This window comes from Jatropha curcas, chromosome 2, assembly GCF_041381405.1.
Source record: "Jatropha curcas cultivar XTBG-Jc1 chromosome 2, XTBG_Jcur_1.0, whole genome shotgun sequence".
Classification (NCBI taxonomy): Eukaryota; Viridiplantae; Streptophyta; class Magnoliopsida; order Malpighiales; family Euphorbiaceae; genus Jatropha; species Jatropha curcas.
Genome location: NC_143152.1, coordinates 29,804,605 through 29,828,297, shown reverse-complemented (window position 1 = coordinate 29,828,297; position 23,693 = coordinate 29,804,605). Strand labels below are relative to the sequence as shown.

At 31.8% G+C, this 23,693-nt stretch overlaps 4 protein-coding genes across 5 annotated transcripts; 2 read left to right on the top strand and 2 right to left on the bottom strand.

The window, feature by feature from the left end:
* The first annotated feature begins 1,979 nt into the window (after positions 1-1,979).
* Positions 1,980-6,976, top strand: CBR (NADH:cytochrome B5 reductase 1). Its single transcript, XM_012214968.4, has 9 exons — positions 1,980-2,482; positions 2,787-2,928; positions 3,154-3,244; positions 3,354-3,431; positions 3,869-3,949; positions 4,086-4,175; positions 5,228-5,293; positions 5,848-5,934; positions 6,694-6,976. The coding sequence occupies exons 1-9, from the start codon at positions 2,368-2,370 to the stop codon at positions 6,784-6,786; spliced, it is 843 nt and encodes a 280-aa protein (XP_012070358.1). The 5' UTR covers positions 1,980-2,367; the 3' UTR covers positions 6,787-6,976.
* An 896-nt stretch (positions 6,977-7,872) lies between these two features.
* Positions 7,873-11,619, top strand: CS26 (cysteine synthase 26). Of its 2 annotated transcripts, none has more exons than XM_012214967.4 (11): positions 7,873-8,189; positions 8,283-8,392; positions 8,756-8,813; positions 8,926-9,189; positions 9,293-9,430; positions 10,187-10,238; positions 10,337-10,386; positions 10,525-10,584; positions 10,913-10,993; positions 11,114-11,269; positions 11,357-11,619. In XM_012214967.4, exons 1-10 carry the CDS (start codon positions 7,902-7,904, stop codon positions 11,201-11,203), a joined length of 1,191 nt encoding a protein of 396 aa, XP_012070357.1. In that variant the 5' UTR covers positions 7,873-7,901; the 3' UTR covers positions 11,204-11,269; positions 11,357-11,619. The 2 variants fall into 2 exon arrangements, with proteins under 2 accessions (XP_012070357.1, XP_012070356.1); XM_012214966.4 differs by having other exon boundaries at positions 8,908-9,189.
* Positions 11,620-16,545: 4,926 nt separating this feature from the next.
* On the bottom strand, positions 16,546-18,182 carry MYB60 (myb domain protein 60). The gene is made up of 3 exons (XM_089717798.1): positions 17,902-18,182; positions 17,605-17,734; positions 16,546-17,487 (listed from the first exon to the last, which is right to left on the bottom strand). Exons 1-3 carry the CDS (start codon positions 18,032-18,034, stop codon positions 16,818-16,820), a joined length of 933 nt encoding a protein of 310 aa, XP_089573924.1. The 5' UTR covers positions 18,035-18,182; the 3' UTR covers positions 16,546-16,817.
* Positions 18,183-21,408: 3,226 nt separating this feature from the next.
* LOC105632556 (F-box family protein) lies at positions 21,409-23,376 on the bottom strand. The gene is made up of 5 exons (XM_012214963.4): positions 23,034-23,376; positions 22,781-22,954; positions 22,350-22,512; positions 22,112-22,253; positions 21,409-21,569 (listed from the first exon to the last, which is right to left on the bottom strand). The coding sequence occupies exons 1-5, from the start codon at positions 23,270-23,272 to the stop codon at positions 21,556-21,558; spliced, it is 732 nt and encodes a 243-aa protein (XP_012070353.1). The 5' UTR covers positions 23,273-23,376; the 3' UTR covers positions 21,409-21,555.
* Between the last annotated feature and the right edge of the window lie 317 nt (positions 23,377-23,693).

The window sequence follows — 23,693 nt, the reverse complement described above, 5'->3', positions numbered from 1 at the left end:
GTTTTGTTTCTTCCAGTATCTAGTAGAAAACCATGTGCCGGCTCAAAACCGTTGGCTATGTACTTGGTACGTGGTTGGGTTTACTACCCAAATTACTCAACTACCCTTCCTTAGCATTTTCCCTTCTTTTTATTTTTCCATCCCTTTGCGTAGGAAATTACAGGATTAAATTTAAGAATGAAATTATTTATTTCCAGACATGTATTTATTCTATTAATATAATCATTAAAATATTTTATTAAATGCTTGCCAAAATAAATAAGAAACATTGGGAAATATATTTTATTAATTTTGTTTTCTAATATAATAGTTATTTTAGCTATATTAACTATCAATAATCTATTTCTTCAAAAGACCTATCAACGAATCCATCTCCAAAAAGAAAAAAAAAAAAAAAAAAAAGACATTCAACTTTGTGTGGGCATTATTGTCTTTCAACTTTCAATCCTTCCTTCTTTTCCTCTTCTCCGTACGTACAAGTAACAAACATCGACAAATGTAGATCAAATAATAAATGACAAAGAGTTGAATCTGTGTAAAAAAAAAAAAAGGAAAGTAATTTCATGATATGACAAATATACCCCTACAATGTCACACATAATTAATTGAGTGTACATAAATATAGGTAGCTAATCTTGACTAATATAGTCAAGATTGGCTACCTGTATGATTTAAAAGAAAAAAAAAAGAAAATATCAAGCTATATTCTCATAAGAAAACCACCAATAACTATACAATGAAAAATAATTCTCTCATTCAAACTTCTTAATTCTATCATTTTCCTAACTTTTTTTTTTTTTGGAAATACATTAATTTTTAATAAATGAAAATAAAAAAAATACAAACACACTAATTTTTTTTATCAGCAAAATTTCTTTTATTATTAAATTCCAGAAAAAAACTTAACATAGCTAAGCGTCTAAACCCAGGACATCAGACCTGCTCACCCCATTCTAGCTAGGAAATGCTAAGTGAAAAAATCCGATAAGTTATACATCAGGTTGAAGTCTCTTCTCGAGATAAAAAAAGAAAATAAGAACGATTGAAGAATAGATTATATAGTTTCAACAGTAAAAATAAAATCTAAGCAATAAAGGGCATTGTTGCATCTATACCTCTCTTGGCTAAGCTATCAACAAAATAGTTTCTCTCTCGAATCAGATGATAAAAGGTGATATTACCCATAAATTTTAGCATCATATCAAATTCGTTAAAATATTCCACCATTTTCAATAACGATTGTCTACCCAACATATAGAAACACACTAATATTGTGTAAATAAAATGAATTTATATTATTCAATTAATTTTAAACACGATCTCAAATATATATTGGGAGATCTAAGAAATAAGAAGCTAACGAAAGTAGATATGGTAGGTGCGCTGGAATGAAACATCGATATAATTTATGAAATTTTGGAATTAAGCACTTAAAAACAAAGTATAGGATTAACTAGATTTCAAAAATTAACTTCATATTTCAATTTGTATTTAAAAAAATGCTTGAAAATCACTATTTTCACAAAATCTCTAATTTGTTCATAAAAGAGTATATATATATATATGTACACATGATTTTTAGTTTAATTTGTAATGTATTTTGATAAAAGTTTAATCGAGTGACATACCTTTTGTAATAATCACTTTTATTATTAGATTAAGGTGATAATTATCTATTTTTATATATTTAAAGTAAAGAAAAATAAATAGATTAAGATTCATTCTTAATATGAAAACAACTAAATTTTAATTTATAAATTAGTTAAAGTCAATTTTATAAATTTTTTTTTTCTATTATGCTCTTTTAATGACTAGAAGTCTAAATCGGCATTAGTGTCATTCTCTTTTTTTTTTTTTTTTAAAAGAATTCAACTCAAAGCTCTGCGAATTTTCATATATTAAAAAAGTAAAAAAATATTTATTACAAGATTTAAATAAAAAAAGAAAAAGAAAAACGCAGAAGCATTTTGGAGATAGCTCTTAAAGATGTATACTTGTGGCCATCCACCTTTTGGCTATGGCGCGAGTAGGTGTACCAGATCTCCACATTGCCCCCGTTCTTCAATACCTCTAAATTTCTTCACCTACCACGTTATTTAATTTTATTTTAAGTTTGATTTTAGAGGTACAAAAGAGAGCAGAGTGGCTGCTTTGTTCTGTGCTGTTAACTCGTTATCAATAGCACAGTCACAGCATCAAAACCCAAAGATAAAAGGAAGGGGGACTTGTAAAACAGATCTAGTGCTTCTCACTCTTCCACCCACTTACTGATTCAGTTTCTTATATTTGACTGTAAACTTCATTCTCGTTTCTAATAAATCTAAAACCTTTTTCTGCTCGAGGGTAATTCTTTGGTAATTGGTTACCATGGATTTGGAATTCTTGCAAACACTTGATGTTCAGATTCTTGTAGGTGCAGCTGTGGCTATTTTAGCCATCGTTATTGGTGCTATTTTTCTCTTCTCCTCCAAAAAGTCTAAAGGTTTGACTTTTCTATCTATTCATTCTTCCTCTGCCTCTCCCTTTTCAGCAGTGTTGTTATTATCGTTAAGTGAATGTTTTAACTTCTGGGTATTGATTGAATATTTATCTTGTTTCTTTGAGGGATTAAATTGTTTTTTAATTTCAATAGCTTTCTGATTTCTGTTATTTTTTCTAATGTTTTGAAACAAAACTTGGGATTAAATAATTCAATGCGAATTGGTTCTCCTTGCGCATTATCTCTGTATTTATTTATTGATTTGTGTTTTCTGAAAAGTAGTTCATCCTATGGCTTGTGGTTGTAGGCTGCTTAGATCCTGAAAATTTTAAGGATTTTAAACTTGTGAAGCGCACTCAGCTAAGTCATAATGTGGCAAAATTCACGTTTGCACTTCGTACACCTACTTCAGTCTTGGGCCTTCCAATTGGACAACATATAAGCTGCAGGTTTATTTGATTTTTCCCTTTTAGGATACAATAGCTTGATGGGAATTTGTTTCCAAATTCAAATTAAATGCTTGTGAATTTGATCTATACAGATGTACTTCCTCATTTGTTTTATGGACATGCTGGTTATAACCAATCAATGGTTGTTAACAATACCAATATTTGAAAATTGTAATGTAATTTTGTCGTGGATTTTGCTTTTTCACTAGCTACTTTCTTGAACAGGGGTAAGGATGGCCAAGGTGAAGAGGTTATTAAACCATATACTCCAACAACATTGGATTCTGATGTTGGCCACTTCGAATTAGTTATTAAAGTATGCACCAGAGAATTTTCTGTCATGGACTTGATAGTGTTGGTCTCATTACATGGTGGCTTTTAACCCTCTAGAACTGATTTGCTGCTTTGTATTTTTCTCTGAGTAGATGTACCCACAAGGAAGGATGTCCCATCACTTTCGAGAAATGCGTGTTGGTGATTATCTTTCTGTAAAGGGACCCAAGGTATATGCTCTCTTTGCAAGTGAACTTAATAAAATGCTCCTGTGCTTTGTTTTCCTTTGATAAACATGCCATTCTAAGCGAACAAAATACTTCTATGCAGTGTAGATGTTTGGTATTATTATTACCTAACTCACTGTCTTCATGTTACAATTTCATTATGACTTCAGTTGGGTAATAATGAGATGCAGACATAGTATGCATGAGTTTTCTATGGTAACTTAAAGTTTACCATTTTTTTTTTTTGTTTTTTTTTGGTAACTGTAAGATTGCAATGACCATTTCTCAAGAAGCTCTCCTTTGTGTCTTGTGAAGTATCGGGTTCTAAGTTGAGAAAGTAACTAGTATTTGGCCATACACATGTTATATGAATATTGCCAAAAATTAAGGCTCTCATTTGGAAACTGGTGTTAAATATCTTTGATTTTTTTTTTTACCAGGGGCGTTTTAGGTATCAACCTGGCCAGGTTAGAGCCTTTGGAATGCTTGCTGGAGGCTCAGGCATTACTCCAATGTTCCAAGTATGTTTTAAGAAGTTACTTCTAAGTTTTTATCTCATTATTTTTTGTGAAATCTTAAATTGCAATGTATTTGAGATATTGCTTTACATGGCTATGATGATCATAAATTTATGCTCTGTCTCGATGTTCAACCTAGGTTGCCCGAGCAATATTGGAAAACCCAAAGGACAAGACAAATGTGCACCTCATTTATGCCAATGTTACATATGAGGACATTCTTTTAAAGGTAAGCTGAAGCTCTGTTTTCTTACAATGGATCACTCTCAATTGAAGTTTTGAACCTGTGAAACAAAATTTGAATTATTTAGTATTGACCATTATTGGTGAATCAATACACTTGCTGTTTTAATGTAGTTTCAACATAGATTTAAGGGAAATCAAGTTTCACACAAGCAGATTTGCCATATGCGCACACAGATATAAGTGGTTTTACAGATATTCTTTTCCATTAATTTCAGACTTGTTTCCTTTCCAACCAGTCAGACCATTGCAAAAGAATATAATTAGTATTATTGAAACAAGAAAGTATTTGGATGGCCTCATTACATAATAAATTGGACATTATTGTAGTGCTCTAACTTGATTCATGCAACCTCTTCTTAGGATTTGATTACTGGCTGCTGCTCTATGGGAGAAAATCTCTAAAAATTTCCATGGGAAGTCCTTTAAATTGATTGCTTACTGTTCTTTTATTGACAGAAAAAAAAAATAGATTAGGAATCTTGAGCATTCGTTTTAATGAATTAAAATTTTAGGGGTAACAGAAAAGGCTTATCAAAACTATTTGGGCTAAAGTGAACTTATCTGCTGAAAGAAAAGGTCTATGTGCAGATTCTCTTAGAAAGCAAACCAGCTTATTTGGAAAACCTTTTCTTTTCTTTTTCTTTTTTTTTTTTTTTTTTTTTTTTTTTTTTTTTTTGCCAAATGTAATAATGCTAAACTAGAAACTGTTATTTCAGCTAAAGTTGGGGTAGTAGATGTCGGTTGATTGGAACTAAAAACTTTTCCAAGTTTACTCTTGTACAAATTTTGAGTTGTAATGTTGGTCAGCAGAACTATGCAGTTATTCCATGATCTATACCACAACTCAATTGATTTGGGATTAAGGGTTAGTTGAGTCAAGTTCTTGGCTAGTTACTTGGTTAATTCACTAGTGTCCTTGTCAGTATTCTCCCTTTCGAGTATTTTCCTTGTGCAAATGGTAATCCTCTCACCACTTGCTATATTTCTACACAACTCAGGATGTAAATAAATGAGTTATTTATTTCTTATGTACAGGAAGAATTGGATGGCCTTGCTTCTAAGTACCCTGCTCGCTTCAAAGTCTACTACGTTTTGAATCAGGTTAGTGCCTTTTGCAACATATGTTTCTACTTTCTTCCACTGTTTATTTTACTTTCTCATTCTTTTCTCCGCCAGTTTAAGGGAGGTAGGTTGAGAATTATTGAGATCCTGGTACATTCTCTTTAGTTTAGCTGCATCAATGAAAAATTTCTTATTTTACTATGCAATCCTTGCTGTATTTTATGTTTCTGTTGAACTAGCTAAAATGTTCTTAAGTTGAACCAGTTAAAAAATCTGTTGAGTGCGCATGCTGGATGTTATGACTAAAGTTGAAGAAATAACTAATTCTGTTTGATGATTTGCTAACTGATCATTGTGGTTGGATGAGCTTGAAAATGCATTGGTGGCTATTGGTCGCCTATTTGGCAGACACTGCTTCTATACAGCCATTTTTTTTGCTGTGTGTGCTGCTTAATTCTGGTTAAGTTAGATTTTAGTACTTTTCTTGTGCATGTGCAGTCTCCTGATTGAATTATAAGTATTGAATTTTTTATGTAACCAATGGCCATTTGATTAATAAAGAACTGCCTCACTGAACAAAATTTTCATCTCAGCCTCCTGAAGTATGGCATGGTGGTGTTGGCTTTGTATCGAAGGAAATGATTGAAAAGCACTGCCCTGCACCTGCATCTGATATCCAGGTATGCTTTTGATTTGTTTGTTCTATGCTTCTGAATATGCCTTCAGGACTTGCAACTTTTGTCAGTTTTTTCGCAAAATCTGAAAAACAACAAGGCATCACAAGAAAAGCTCGCCTATATAATTAGATATACAGGATCTCTTGGCATTCCATTCGTGAGTAGTTGCTGAGAAAAACACTATGTTATCAGTGTTGACTAAGGCCAGTAAAATTTATTTTCAAGGTAAAATTTGACCTGTAATCACAAAGGTTTCAAAACAGCAAAAAAATGGTTTCCAACTGCTTTTTCCAATAACATATAAAAGAGAGATTTTTTTTCTTTTTCCGAGAAGCATTTCCAATCTCAATTTCAAATGGAATCCTATAGAGAGAGGGGTTATGATTAGGGTGTTCATGAACTGCCACAAACTGCCCAAACTGATCTAAACCAATCAAAGACCTTGGATTTGAAATGTTGGTAGTTTGATTTGGTTTGAAAAGTATAAAAAATGGGATTATAGCATCCATAAAGGATTTATTAATGTGAAGTGTTTTTTCCTTTTATAACAGTGAGTACTTTCCAAATCACCTTCGGACTGCCAACTAAACCAAACCGCACTGAAACAAATCTCCTTTATAGTTTTGGTTGGTTTGAGTATCCTTCACGGTTTGGTTTAATATGAATTTTTTATAAATTGCTATTAATCTGTGTGCTTTGTACAAGTCCTCCAAACACCCCTAGCTTATGGTGTGCTAATAATTGTCATTATGTGATTTGCAGATTTTGAGATGTGGACCACCACCTATGAACAAGGCCATGGCTGCTCACCTCGAAGCTCTCGGCTACACATCTGAGATGCAGTTCCAGTTCTAATCTTTCACGAGTTCGGGACCCCCATATGTACCTGGGGCACTATTTATCACTTGCGTGGATTCAATGAATGAAAGACTACACTGCTCTTGTATTTTGGTTCCTTATCTCTGAATGGAACTATATAGCATCAGAGAAACTGAAATGTAAACTTCCTTCCAGTGCTTTAATTTTTGAGAGAAATTTTCCGTTATTTGCTTTGACTGGCAATAGATCCTCTTCTTTAATATCTTTTGAGATTAAGCATGCAAGAAACTGGCTGGCACTTGACAGTACAATTATGGTAGACTAGCATTTGAGATTTTGTGACTCAAAAGAAATGATATTTCTAGAGTCATGGTCTTCAATGACTTGAGAACTTTAATAGGTTCTTGATTTATTTTTTACAAATTTAATTATAGATTGAACGCTTATTTTATACTCTACAAATAAGGTCCAAATTCTGACATTCCGTCACGGGGATTGACTTACTTTGATGGGTCAATAGGCCATTGATGGACTAAATCAAAATTATGAATTTTTTAAAATATTATTTAAAATTTATCTTTTTTTTTTTCAAGTATGATAAGAAATATTCTCATTTTAACAAAACATATATATATATATATATATTGATTTATTTTATTAGTGGAGCTACGGATCTGATCTAGGTAAATATAATCCATACATGTGCCAATTAAATTAATCTTTGAAAGAGAAAAATGTATCCAAATCACAGTTCAAGCATTGTGTTATACACAAATACACACTTCCTCTATTTCTATTAAAATGTTAAAAATTGCACATAAATTAAAAATATTATTGAATAACCTTAATTTTGAAAAAAAAAATTTATAATTAATCAAAATTTCTATAGATAAATATGCACTTCAGGGAAAGGTAGGAAAAGAGAAATAATGTTTATTCATCTAATAATCTAAATAGAAAAATCAATTTAGAATAGGTAAGATATGTGGGCTCAAGATTCTATTTCAATCAGGTCCAATGTGGAAGAATAGTGGCTGAATGTTCGAAATAATCAAAACAAGAAGGGCTAAATTATAAATATGCACTACTTGATAGGTTTTTAAGTTAAAACCACAATTTGTAAACCTCTCAAAAACCTCGCTTATCAATCTATGGCGCTATCTTTTTCTTCTTCTTCTTCTTCTTCTTCTTTCCTCCTTCTCCCTCCATTTCCGTCTATCGTTCACCCCCTTAACCAGCGTCCATTCGCACAATTCAAATCCTGGAATTTTGCTCCCGCTAGCTGCTCTTTCGCTTCAAAACGAAAAGCTTCCATTGTTGTCTATGCTAAAGCCAGGGCTCCTTCGCTTTACCACACAACCACCACAGAGGAGGATGAAGAAGAAGAAGAAGAGGAAGAAGAAACTGACACCGTCAATATAGCAGAGGATGTCACCCAGGTCTATTTTAAAATATGTTTTCTGTCTCTCATTTTCAATGAAATTACTGATTATGCCGTTACTGAGTTGAACAGTTGTGGCAAATTCATGTAGTTGATTGGGAGCACGCCAATGGTATATCTAAACAAAGTGACAGAGGGCTGTGTAGCTAATATTGCTGCAAAACTTGAATCCATGGAACCTTGCCGGAGTGTCAAGGATAGGTAATTTTTTCTCCTCTATTGGAAAGAGTGGCATTCTATGCACAGTCCATTGACAGTGTCTTTAGGGATTCTATTTTTAGTAAATATAAATCATGGAATATGTGAATGATAGTTTCTGACTTTCTGTCATGATATATGTATTATCCATCACATTTCACATAATTAGGTTAGAATATTGGTGTAAATTTCAGACACATGTGACCTTTTTATCTTGTAGCTCATCAAATTCAGCAAAATGTTTTTAGTAGCAAAAAATGGATGAAGTGCGTAAAATATTTGGCAAATTTTCTAGTTTTCTTGAGCCTCAAAGAGATGCGTTATAGTTTCCTGAAGTTATCTAATTGTCAATGGTTGTCATTCCAGAATTGGTTACAGTATGATATCTGAGGCTGAAGAAAGTGGAGAGATTTCTCCTGGGAAGGTTAGCCATGTACTTTTATTTATTTATTTATTTTTTTAAAATGTATGTTTAGATATGGTGAAATTATACTTAGTTTGATTATATATAGCACTAGCATCTTGTATTGGTGCAGAGTATATTAGTTGAACCAACAAGTGGAAATACAGGACTTGGTATTGCTTTTGTTGCGGCATCTAAGGGATACCAGCTTATTGTTACCATGCCTGCATCCATAGGCCTTGAAAGAAGGGTAATGTTACGTGCATTTGGAGCAGAAATTGTTTTGACTGACCCAGAGAAAGGTTTAAAAGGGGCTGTTGATAAGGCTGAAGAAATTGTTCGCAAGACACCAAATGCATACTTGTTTCAACAGTTTGAGAATGTCGCTAATACAAAGGTTATTAATGCTGCGTCTCTCATTATGTACGAATCTTGTGGTTGTAGCTTGCTGTCTTTTCTTGCAGAGGCCTTCTATTAAAAGTTTTTTGTGTAAACTACAGATCCACTTTGAAACTACAGGACCTGAAATATGGGAGGATACTCTAGGCAAAGTTGACATACTCATTGCTGGAATTGGAACTGGTGGTACTGTAACAGGCACAGGACGTTTCTTGAAAATGATGAACAAAAAAATTAAGGTGGGCATTTTTATTTAATTACAATCTCTAATGCTTATCATTTCAATTTGTTAATACTTTTAGGATAATATGTACATTTCCAAGACAATTGTAGTTGAATTAGACTGGGAAATAAAGGCAGAAGAAAGGAAAGATGAAAGAAAGAAAGGAAGAAGAGAGAAATTTATAAAGTTGGAGGATAGTTATGGTAATTTGAACTAAAGGCAGTATTTCATAAGTTTTTGATTTATCAAAAGCCAAGTTTGGTAATCTGGGGATAATTTACTAAATAAAAACATTAGACAAATAGAATATCTCTGAGGGTGAGTATGGTTCTGAAGTCTGGCATTGTATCCAACTGATAAAAAATATACGATAAAAGAAAATAAAGTGCTTATTTAGATTTCTATCTGACTTATTTTTTTTACCTGTTTTATCTCAGCTTACAAAATGAAAATGCCTATTATGTTGAGCCTTCCGTTGCTATAACAAGCATTTACTTGTTTCAGTAATCATATCCTGTGATATGATAGGTTTACCTATCATTAAAATTACAAAATTTGGAATTTCTGCAAAATTATTTTGGTTTTGGCATCATAAAAGATGAGATTATGATGCAGTGGTTATCTGGTTGGTTACATGTAGCTTGCCTCTTTGAAGGGTCACTCGAAGTGGTTTTTTTACATGACCTTGAAGAATGGCATGCAGCATGTTTTTTCTACATTGTTCATCTTCCTATATGATATTGACATTCATTGTCAAGTCTTGTTTATTTAGGTGGTTGGTGTGGAGCCTGCTGAAAGGAGTGTAATCTCAGGAGAAAACCCAGGTGGAAATCATTGTATAATTTTTAATTTTGTTAAAGTTTTTTTCTGCTGGAAGAAGTTGGTATATCTTCTCTGTTAAAGACAATATATCTTGTTGTAGGTTATGTACCAAGCATCTTGGATGTTAAATTGCTTGATGAAGTTATGAAGGTGAGGTGATGTTGGTCTAATTTCTTATGTAAATATGTGAATTTACTTCTTTGTTGGAAAAGGTCCCATAAATGTATTACCACTGGCTAATTGAGTTGGATGAATTATTTGATCCAATTTTGTTGACACAAAATGTAGATCACAAATGATGAAGCTGTCGAAATGGCAAGGAGACTAGCAATGGAGGAAGGTTTACTGGTAATATGCAAAGATCTTTCAGTATAATTCTTCCTATTAGTATTCATATTTCTTCTTCCTCCATTACTTTTCAAAGTTTCAGTTTCAAGGTTTTTCTCATATGCAAATTACATCAGGCTTGATAATTATTGGCATTTCTGGAATTTGCTTACCAAAAATAATGTTGGACCTCTTAACTTCATATCTGTGTTGAAAAAAAAAAGGTCACATCCTTTTTAATTGATAATAGCTATCTCTATGAGACAGCATGAACTTAAGAGAACTCTTCTTTATGAATTGTAAATAAATACAAAATGGTTGTTTCAATTTATGTACCACTCTTCCCTAGGTCGGTATTTCATCAGGAGCTGCTGCAGCTGCTGCTATCAGTTTGGGGAAAAGGCCTGAGAATGCTGGAAAGCTCATCAGTGTGAGTAAATTTAATTTACTGAAAATTTTAGCAGAAATTGTTCTCAGATCTAAATTATAACTACGAATGCTTATGTGTGATTCAAGTTACTGATAACATCTTAACTTAAATGCTATATAGGTTATATTTCCAAGTTTTGGTGAGAGGTATATACCAACTGTCCTTTTTCATTCTCTATATGAAGAGGTTCGAAATATGGAACCAAGATAATCGGGCTATGTAAACAATTTGAGCATTTTTAACTTCTTCAAATGCGGGCATTTGTTGCATCAATAGGTAAAATCTTTTAAATAGTTTCTGACCATTTTTATTTCCAATTAATGTTTTTCGATCGCTCAACCCAAATATGCTCACTCTCTGCAGGTATAATCTTTTATATCAAGACACAGATTCTTGGTTTAACTTTCTGAGAAAAGCAGAGTGGCAAAATTCCGTTGTAGAGAGAAAAATCCACAGAAGTTGTTTTGTTTTGTTTCATATTTTTGTTTCCATTTTCTGTCTATGCATGGCACATCTCTTGCTACAAGAATTTGCAGTTAAAAACAGTCAGATATCAGATATGAAGCTGTTGTACAGATTTTTCTGTTGCTGACTATATTAGAATCTGATATTCAATTCGTGAAGAACTTGGTGTACCTTTTAAATAGCATGCAAGTATTCATGATTTCATTACATGAAGCATATCTAGGATCATCAAATTTCTTGTAGAAGAAAATTTCAGATCTTATTATGTTCTCTGATGTACAGAATCATTACTCTGAGAGATTATTAAATAATGATGTACCTTAGATGGTACTGTCTTATCCACCGCCTCCACATTTATTGACTACTTAAATGAAAAGTCAATGTTGATTGTGATGGACTGATGGGCCTCCTCAAGGACAATGGGCCACATCTTTGAGATGAGATGAGCCTTTTAATCAATGAGAAATTATTATGTAGGACCTTCACGTTGAGTCTTTTTTTCAGTCATAAACATATGATTCTTACAAGGTCTACAACTCTTGTAAGAGAGGATTGGAGGACACTATTGCCTAGTTCTCCCCCCCCCCCCCCCCCCCCCCCCCTCTTTTTTTTTTGGGATAAATGATTTCATTTTCCATCTTAAATGCATTGTCTCTGGCAATCTCTATCTCCCTCTCTGCCTCACTCTCCATTGTAGATTTGGAGGCAAGAGAGGAATACAAATACATTTCAGTATATTACATGGTGTGGAGACAAGTGTTGTATTTTTAATTATGTTTTTTAACTGATATTTATTTTTACTTGATGATTTGGTTATACAAATAAAATTTAAGTGTTCCTTTTTCTTTTTTTTTTTTTTTCTCATTAAATATGCATATCAAAGGCCTCATTTGATATACAGTACAAATTGTTATAAAGATACTATTTATAATAACATATTTACAAAATGTTCAAAATATTAATTGGTCCTAAAAATATCAATAATAATTATACTAATTTTAAATATAACCAAGAAAAAAAAAAAAAAACTAAGATGCTAAAATTAGTCATTTAACATCTTCTCACATTAGGAAGATGAATTTGCTTGGCCTTATTGGGAAGTTTATAACTTTTGGAATCATGTAAAGAAAATTTTGGGAGGTCTTAACTTTTCCTTTTCATTATAATCGCTCGTTAAATTATACTCTCATCGTCTCATAAAAATAAATTTATTTTTTTATTTGTTTTAAATTATAGGCTACTTCTCTTTTTAAAACTACAATTAATTTGTTAATTCTTTAATATACCCATAAATATCTTATTATCAACAAATTTCCCATCCAATCTTTTATCAGAAGTGAAATCTAATATTAATATGGGGGTATATTAGAAAAAGTACAAGCAAAATTGATTGTTCAAATTATATTAATTAATTTTTCTAATAAGTTATCCCAAATTAAATAAGGTTTAAGGGATTTTGGGATATTAAGATCCAAAAATTACAAGTTATAATTGTTAATTTGGGCAATGAATTTTTTTTTTTTTTTTTTTTTTTTGTTTGGTAGGTCAAATGTTGATAGGCAAAAGAAACTCTGAGACATAAAATATCAAATACAAATATGATTAGAATGGAGCTTCACCTACTATGTTTTCAATGTCCATTTATTTAGCAGCTCTAAATGATTTAGGCATTGTTGGAAAAATCGCTATTTTCCCGCCCTTCGTATCGGCTTCAAGCAGGAACAAATGAGAAAATAAAATAATAACTGAGAAATTAAAGAGAATAAATAACACGATAATTTAACGTGGAAAACTCCCCAAGTGGAGAAAAACCACGGCAGTTGCCAAACGACAATCAAGAAAAATATTCACTATGCGGCAAATTGTTACAACCACAATTACAAAATATTTTTCTACCCAACACCCTTAAAAACACCCCAATATTTTATACTCCAAGAGATTTGCTCTAAATCCCTAATATAAAACATATTCAAGTGTTTTTGATGTATTTAGAAACCTAAACATTGGCTTCCTTTTATAACCAATTCAAACATCCTTAAAAGCTCATCTCCCCGATGTGGGATTGAGCTAAATTATTTTTTTTTTATTTTAATTTTCAACAAAGGAAAACAAAAGAAAACAAAATTGTTAGCCTTGTTGAAAATTAAAATTAAAAAAAAAAAAAGTTTAGCTTAATCCCACATCGGGGAGACGAGCTTTTGAGGGTGTTTGAATTGGCTATAAAAGGAAGCCAATGTTTAGGTTTCTAAATACATCAAAAACACTCCAATATTTTATACTCCAAGAGACTTAACTCTAAACTCATAATATAAAACACATTCAAGTGTTTTTGGTGTATTTAAAAATCTAAACATTAGCTTCCTTTTATAGCCAATTCAAACACCCTCAAAAACTCATCTCCCCGATGTGGGATTGAGCAAAACTATTTTTTCTTTTTTTTTATTTTAATTTTCAACAAAGGAGGCTAACAGGCATAGCAAACAAGTGAAGCCAAAATTTTTGCATGCCGGAACGTAACAGCTTTTCCTGCACGTCAAAGCACATGCCTCATCAATATGATGATGATGATGATGATGATGATGATGATGATGAATTGATGATAAATAGGAAATTATATTATTATTGACAATGATATTTTGTTAGTGTTATGAGAAATGAAAGAGCAATTGGTGGTAGAAAATTAGAATTTGGATGCCATATATCATTTTCTAGCCTAATTTTGAAGGCCATTAAAACATCGTCACTAAATGCGTTAGAGTCATCATCCCCAGCCTTTCTTTTTCCCCATTTCATTTATTTTTAAGACACAAAAATTTGTATTATGCTAAAATGACTTCTCAGCTTTAAATTTTCATAATCATTTCAATTATCGTACTGTCCTAAGATATTGCAATTTTTTTTTTTTATATAACTTATGTATAATCAATTTTTTATTTGATAATTTCGCGAATTAACTTGTTAATTTAAATTTACGCATAGTCGTAAATTAAGTTTGAATAATTATGTGCTACAATTATAAATGATGGTCAAGTTCATTGCGACGGACTAAAATTGTGTATTTATTTGATTTTTTTTTTTTTATAGCAGAAGTAGTCATTATATATGCATATTGTAAATTACAACAAGTATATAATATCTCTTATTTATTTATTTATTTTGAATTGATGAGGATCATAACAATAGGAGGTGGCTCATATCTCAGTTGCCAGCCATGTATGTTAAAATGTTAGGTAGGGTTTGATTGTAGTGTTAATAGAAAGTGATGTGATGGGGTTGCGAATTGGGATCCATTTAAATTAAATCATGAACATGCATGCTATTAATTTTGGATTCCTAAATTTTGTGTCAATATTTAAATGGAAATTTCAATATTTATAAATTATTATTATTATTAATATATAATACATATATGTGTATGGATGGTATTCTTATGTGCACGTACGTGTTCATGGGCAAGAACAGAAATATATATATATAATGTCCAATAAATAATAAATATTTCAATATTATTTAATATGGGCCGGCATGGAACTTTTCACCGCAAACGCAAATAAATGAATGCAACGCGAAACGAAAGCTGAATCACATGGTTAGATTCTCATTTATGCTTTCACATGCCATTTTTTAACCCAAAATACGTACCAAAACTCATTCATAATTATTAAAAATAAAAAAATAACAATATAAACTATTTTTTATTCGTCCTTCATATATGTAGAATTTCTTAATATAACATCGACCATCTCTGACTAAAAAATCTTGATACATAATCTCTGTTTATAAATCGTATTTCAAAAGTTTCTTATCTGTGTTACATGCGATTGCATTTTCTTAAGTTTCATTTTCTTTTTGCATAAATACAACATGTAAGAAGTTTATAAATTCAAATCTTATAATTAACATATAATCAATAATTGTCTGATTTACCCCTTACAATTAATTTATTTATAATGGTTAAATTGAATAAATAAAATTGAAGATGAATGACAAGAATAAGATTTATCTACACTTGATGAATAAGACTTTAAAAATTACTCCTATTTTTTCAATTTTTCATTAATAGTCATAAACATCATCGTTTCAAATAAAAAAGCTATTTTCGATCGGTTTTGGTACGTGGGTGAGTGCATACACATGGTAAAGATAAATATTTCCCAGGGTGTCGGAGACCAAAAAAAAAATAAAGGTGGAGAGTAGCCAGCAGAGAAGGCAAAGCATTTTGAAGAGTGTATAATCTTGTGAAAGTATATATTTGCATGCATTTCCATTTCCAATAGGTTTGTGTACACCGAAAGGTGATTGAAGATCACATGTTTCCTCCTCATAATTTGCTAAAAAGAGGGCAATCACTCTTCCATTTTACCTCTTTTGGATGCAAGACTTTCGTGACTCTTTCTCATTACACTTTCATTTCTCTGCACTACTTTCTTCTATTTTATTTCTTCAAGTAATCACCAAACTCTTGCATTTTGATAACTCTGCTACCTAATTCTCCTAATTATTATTTAATTATAATGTTTCAAAAGAATGGGCAACAACCTAGTGATTAATTAATTAATTAAGTACAGGGATTAGTACATGTTTCTATTTAATTTTCTCTTCTATGTATACAATTACCTTTTTAAAAAAAATTTTAGACAAATTTTTTTAATATTATCAAAAAATATTTAATTAAAGAAGAGAGATAATTCGAATTTATCATAAGAAAGATAAACCATTAATATATATATATATATATATATATATATATATATTTTAATTCCAATATTTCTGAAAAGCTGTGGTGTCAAGCGTCAAATCTCAAATGTTAAATCTTGAATTTTTACACTTGACAAACACTTGGCTAGCACCACATAATTCAACCGTGTGAACACAAATAGCTGAAGAGAAATATAGACAAAATGTCAACATATGATACGTACTTTGATGCATATAAAGACCTTATCTAAAGGTTTCTCTTCCATTTTTTTTTTCTAAAAAGGAAGAAATTAAATGGGATTTATAACATCAATTTTCACATTGGCTTGAATTTAGATTTACATTTATCAGGTTTCTATCTATCCATATATATATCTAGAGAGAAAGAGTTACAATCAATTATTAATGCTTAATTATTTGAATAAGAATAGCTTAAGAGATGCTAATTAAAGGTTAATTACATTTGCAAAGACATCCCAACGTCTCAGAACCCCAACTAAAAAAGATTAATTAGAAGTCTTTAATTTTCATTTTTTTCCCCTGCTCCACCTTTTTTTTTTCCTTTAAACTATCCCATTGACAATTTTTTTCGGCTCTAGAACTTCCACACAAAAACCCAAAACAAAAGAAAAGAAAAGAAAAGAAAAGGACAATGACATGATCAGAATATTGGAGACAGTTCCATTGCTTCATCTTCTTCTTCTCCTTCTCCTTCTCCTTCTTCTTCTTCCAGTACTTGATCACTATTACCGGTACTTTCATCCAAAAGCCACTTCTCAAGAAATGATAATGGCGGATTATTATTAATCTCAGATTTCTGCTTCTTCTTGTTCTCTGCTTCTTTCTCTTCGCTTGCAGAATCACAAGTACACTTATCCCATGCAGAAATATTATTCAAGTTCTCAAAAGATAGAATAGACTCAAATTCTTCGTGAGAAATTAAACCATTACTCATTTCTTGCACAGCAACTCCTTTAACATTATCATTACCCACTGGTGAATTGCCAATAATAATGCTTGCTCCATCATTAGTTGTCGTATTATTCCCATAAAATGTCGTTTTTGGAGATGAAGTCATCCAACCTTGAAGGAGACGCGAGATGTTTTCAGTGCTTGATGCATAGGTTGATGATGATGATGGTGAGTTGGTCACGTTTCTTGATGAAATTGGGCTCAAATTATAAACGTTTCTTGATCTCTCACTTGTTGTTGGTATGGAGTCTAAAGCAGCTGATTGGAACTTCTTCAGCTTCTTCTTCAAGTGGGTGTTCCAGTAATTCTTTATATCATTATCTGTTCTTTGTGGAAGATATGAAGCTATGGCTGCCCATCTTTAGTTACATGCATAGCCAAATTTAAAAAATAATTGAAAAATTATAATTATTAAAAAGAAAAAAAAAAAAAAAAAGAAAAAAAGAAGTTGACCAGGAGAGAAAATTGAGTATTACTTGTTACCCAATAAAGCTTGTAAGTGGATTATCATTCCTTCTTCATGAGGTGTGAAATTGCCTCTTTTAATTCCTGGTCTTAAGTAATTAGTCCATCTAAGCCTGCAACTTTTGCTGCACCTTAGCAATCCTTTAATTTCCAAAAACAGAAAAAAAAAATCAATTAAATAATTTAATTGATCCATTTTATTTAGCATATTTATAAAGAAAGCAAATAAAAAATAAATATAAAGAAAGAGAATTGCATGGATCTAAATGAAAAATATAATAAAAGAATGAATAATATATATTAAGTACCAGTATTAGTAGGAACTGATCTCCAATTTCCAGGACCATGTTCTTGAATATAAGAGACCAAAATAATATCTTCTTCAGGAGTCCATGGACCTTTCTTTATCCCAACTTTATCACAGCAAGGAGGTCTTCCCATGGCTTAATTTTACTGGTCTCTCACTTGTTCATCGTTCTTTGAAACGCAACTTCAACTTCTTCTTCTTCTTCTTCTTCTCTCTCTAGCTAATAGCTATTTTATATGGACCTCTCAAATAGTGGCATGGCCATGTCATGTGGGTGCGTAAATATATAAATATATACATATAAATACAATGGTGAGATTTAATTATAGAGAAGGGAAAGGAACTTTCTTTTTTTTTTTTTCCCCTTTTTACCCACCAAAAATTAAATCTATGTAAATGAGTCACCTTTCTTGTCTTTTTAATTAATAAATGGAGGTATTAGTAAAGTCAGAGAGAGCTATGGCTTTGCTGATCACATGCCATAGCAACTCTGTCATCAACCAAAGGGTAGAAACTGTCTTTGTCTATGATTTGAATATTATTGATTTATTAATTTCTCTCCTCACTTGTGGTTATGTGTTCAGGTGAGTGGATAAACAAAGCCCACTAATTTTTGATTTTTAAAATAGAATTCATAGTACTATATGAAAAATGTTAATTATTGGAATTCTTTAACTTATTAATACATTGATTTGCCAAATTAATTATGTCCTTATGGGTTAATGTGTCACGCCCGACTCCAACCACCAGAGGAACCATCCGCTTTGGATCAAGCTGAATCATTCCATACTAGATTAGCAGGATCCGCACGGTTTTGTCGTGAAATGGGAAACTTTTCAGATGGTCACCCATCGTTTAACCTTGAAATTCTTCCAATTCTCCAAACCATTTCACTAAAAACTACTTTTGTCGATTAATTTCCTCCTTTTTCAATATATGATTCGATTCATTCCTATGTACCGTAGTCGGCATATCGCATAATGTTAATTTTGGGATAATTTTTTTTGGCAGGACCCCTCTTCTTTAAAGCTTTTAATGGCCATTTAATGGAGACATAAATGAGTTCTAGCTATGTGATTTTCATTTTCATTTTTAACATAGACTATATGCTCAAGAACAAAAAGGGAAGTTGCCCTATAAGATAAAAAATTATTTAATTTTATTTTACTGCACGATGAATAATACTATTGTACCAGTCAGTCTTTTTTCAGTTTTTTTTCAACCGAATATTCACATGAAAATAAAAACGAATTACTAAATCTTTTTTTTTAATTTATCTTAGCACATATTTTTATCTTTATTATAAAATTAGCAAAATTTTTAATTTTTATATTAATATTATTAATAAAAAATATTTATTTCATTCTATTTTATGTTTGAAAATGTTCGTAAGGATTCTAATTCATTGGAGCTTGGACTTGCAGCATGCGCGAATAAGTGTACACGCGTTAAAAAATGATGATGCCACGAAGAAGGCTCGAAAACCTGACAGCAGCATTGAAAAAGCAAAAAACAAAAAAACAAAAAAAAAAAAAGTGGGGCGAAAAGGCCAAAAGAGTGGATTTATTTTGTAGTGAAGTGAAGGACATAAATCAGACATGATGGTTGCATTCATATACTCATCTCTAATGGAGACAATCTCACAGTCACTTTTTATTGTTTCAGACTTTTATATTTTCTGAAAAACATTTAAAAGAAAAAAGAAAATCATGATGCCACATTTTATTAAAATAAAAATTTATTAATTTAATCATTATCAAAATAAAAATTGAAAAGTTCAATATCAACAAAGATAGTTCAAAATTTTAATAAATAAAATTCGATAAATTCAGTCCATTTCCTATGTGGTCTTTATTTTTGTTTCAACGTTTGGTGAAATATAGTTTGTCATAAATTAGGTTTACATAATTGTGTTAAAATGTGGTTTGCCAAAAGCATTTGAGACCCACCAGATTTGTCTGCGGACATTTATTTTATTAAGTAGTGGCTAAAGTGGGGGAGAGCCTTGCATTGCATTCATGTCGACGCGGAATTAGCTATATTTTCTAAATAATAAAAATAAATTAAACCTAATTTATTACCGACTAGTTCGAGTTTTGAAAAGATAGCAAATGTATATATATATAAGTACCATTTAAAAAAAAAAATTTGACATTCAATTTTATTTTGATCTATTAAATTCTACAACTTAAAAGACAACTTTTTATTGAATATTTTTCAACTTATAAAATTATATTTATCAAACACTCATTAAATAATTTTTTTAAAAAATATTATTCAATAATTTATATCTAGAGATGCATAAAAGTATTGGAACTTATTAAACATTTACTCAGTAATTTAAAATGTGGAATATGACATTTAGTCAGTAGTATAAATTTTCAAGTTAAAGGTGTTTAGTGACAACTTTAATGATAGAGAGTCCAATATTGAAGATACCACTTTAATTTTCTTATAAAATTTAATTGTGCATATATACAAGTTATTAAGACTTGAGTTTTCATGTTAGATCTAGTTTGTTTTATGCAACAAATTGACCTGGAAAGACAAATTTCCTAGTTAAATATAAATAATACTTTAATTAAGATATATTAAAATTTTATCCCTTAATTCTAAAAAATAATTTAAGTTGGAAGTTCCCATAATGCTTCTAAACAAATATTAATATTGGTTTAGAATAAGGAAGATCATTGTAATTTTCAACTTACAACTTATACTATTGCAGAATGAATGAATCAATATATATATATATATATATATATATATATACACACACACCATATATTAAAATTTCAGAGTTTAAAAATTGTCCAGCAAATATCACATTTTGATAAAGGAATTGCAAGGGAAATGGAAAATCTGAACCAAAATGTAACAACATTGCATGGTACATCCTTTGTTGAAGACCAACATCATGGGAATGATTAAAGCTGTTTGAATTTGGCATTTAGACTCTTAAAATCGGTGGTAAGAATACCTTTCAATTATTAACATGAACACAATGGAGGATTCTTACAGTGTTGAGAAGGACTTGCTGTGGCAAAGACTTCGAGACGTCACTTCTTGCAAAAGATCTGAAGAAGACTTCTCTTCAGCTGCATTGTCCAGCAGACAACAGTGTCCAACCAAAATCAGGACCACAGACCAGAGGACCGGCACAGCGGGAAAATATTGACTACACATATCATCACTTCATCAATTCTGCATACCGACTTTCAGTAAATCCATCAGGTAAAGTGGGAGTTATAGTCAATTGCCAGGTACCAGGTCAAATACCAATTATACGTATATATAGTTGGAAATTCTTATATCCTCTGAAATTCTTGGAGATCTAGGATGCCCAGGTGAGTTTTTTCTTACTATTACAAGGAAAGCATAACAGCATTTTTCTATTCTTTATGTGCACATGATAACAACATGCATTGTTTACCAATACCATTAGGAATGCAAATTGAGCATAATTTTTCATACTCATGAATTCTGGACCAACCTCCCTATGGAACATTGGCCATTGCGGAGAATGTGAATGGCAGGAAGAGTTAAACAAAGCAACTTCTCTAACAATATGTCCAATTTGGATGTGCCAACTAGCCGAGCAATGACAATGTCAACTAGTCCACTGTTGCTTCCCTGATACTAGCTCAGATATTTCGCCTTATTTATCTGGAACTGTACGGACAATTAATAAGGAGGTTATTCAGTACTTGTCCTACAAACAGGCCTACTAGAAACAAGTGTCAAAAAAATGGAATGGGCAAATTCATAAAATATAGCAGTTCCAGTGGTGTATTTGCAGACTAGCAAAACTATTCAAAACTCAATGACTATGATCTCAGAATAGTAGCTCATAGGCATTGATCCAATCATCATTTCCTTAGATACTAGTATTAGTTAGTCACTTGGAACATAGCGAATAAGGTCATTTACTCTGATGCTAAATACAGCCACATGGCTTGTGGTAATTGGTGCATCAGGCTAATACACCAATGTTAAATTCATTACCACGGATTCTGAAAGTGAGAGCCAAGGCAAGGTGACTAAAAATAAGAAGAATAAAAAAAGAAGAACAAGTGGAAGATCAACTGGAGTTCAGAGCCACTCCAATCTGTAACATTCACTAATAACAAACAAGAGCTAACAAGAGAGAGAAGAAAGCAAGCCGAGTGCTCTATATTTTTCAAATATCAAAAAGCAATAAGTTAGAACCTTACAGTTAACGCATCTTTTCAGCTTCTTCCTCTTTTTGTTGTGTTCATTATCCCCACCACTCATCGGCCTACAATCTCGTAAAGGGTGATACTTCATGGATGCCAACTCTTCCTTTGCTGTCTCAAGTCTGCGCTCCTCGTCTCTCTGCCACCAAGTCACACAAGCATTACAAATATTCATTACAAATCGAACAAATTTGATAAGATTAATTTGTGGACTTAACAGGGTGTTGAAACTTACATAGGCCTTATTGAACGCTGCTATTTGTTGCTTGCAAAGCTTAAGTTCCATCTCGAGTGACTGAAATCGATATTCAACAGAAACTGCACATTGCTCGACTATTTGCTTTTGCCTACCTCTAACAGTCTCTGGTTGCCACACATTCAAAGCCACAGAAGCTTGCCTGAAAAACAATCAACAATCAAAACCGCGTGGATGAAAATTTTCAAAAAGACTTCCGAACCAAGCACATTAGGAGATTTCTCCATACAATTCAATTACAAAAACTACTTTGACATTCAAAATCAAATTCCTTCCCACCAAAAAGGAAAATATCATATAATGCTATAAACACTTCTGTCACTTCAACAACTATTTGAATTAGCTTCTTTCTTTATAAAGCATGCACAGAATTATCGAACATATAGGAGAATTCATTTACGACCTATTACCTGACCTTGTGTAAGTTCGACAATTCACTAGCTGTGGCTCTCATTTTCTCAGTCTCTTCACACAGTCGAGTTTCTATTCCCTTCATCTTCCTCTCCCGCTCCATAATTTCACTTTCCTTTCTAAGCACCGCCCTCCGATGCGCTGCCACCTTCCTCTCCTTCTCCCTCTCAAATCTAACAAGCAACAACCAGAATAATCTTCAATAACGAACACCAAATTGGAAAAAAAAAACTGAACAAGAATGAAATTTACCTAATTTCATAGATGGATTTGGCCCATCGAGAAGAGGGACTGTGGTTGTTGCTCCTAGGATTTTGCGGTTGAGGGAAGTCCGACGAGAGAAGGTGGGACCAGAGCGAGTCCTCACTGGATAATCGGTGGAGGCGTCTGCAGGTGATCGAGACGCAACATAAATCTTTATAGCTGAATTTTTCATTCTGTATTCCGATTTCGAGGATTTGCCTCCATAGCTCGTCTGGTAGACTTGACATTTTTAACTTCTGGTTCTATGCATATGAAATTTCGTATTTTATTGCTTCTATATTTCTGGTTTTGTAAGATTTTAACGGAACCGACGTATATGCTTTGTTTGGGAAGAGGGGAAGTAAAATAAGGGGTGGAAGTAAAATAAGGATGAAAAATTTTACTCCCTCTTAAAATAGAGTGAAAATGAAAATAGGTGTAAAATAAATTTTCACTTCTTGATATTTTACCTCAAACCAAATAATCGATTTTGATAATCGCTATAAATTTTCACTCTTTATTTTACATCCACTCAAACTTTACATTCATCCAAACAAAGACTTATTACCTGTTTGCATATTTTATTTAGCGCCATTTTCTTTCCTTTTTTTAAAAAAGAAATTAGTAAAAATAGTATTTTGCATGTTAATTATGTCCATGATATATTTT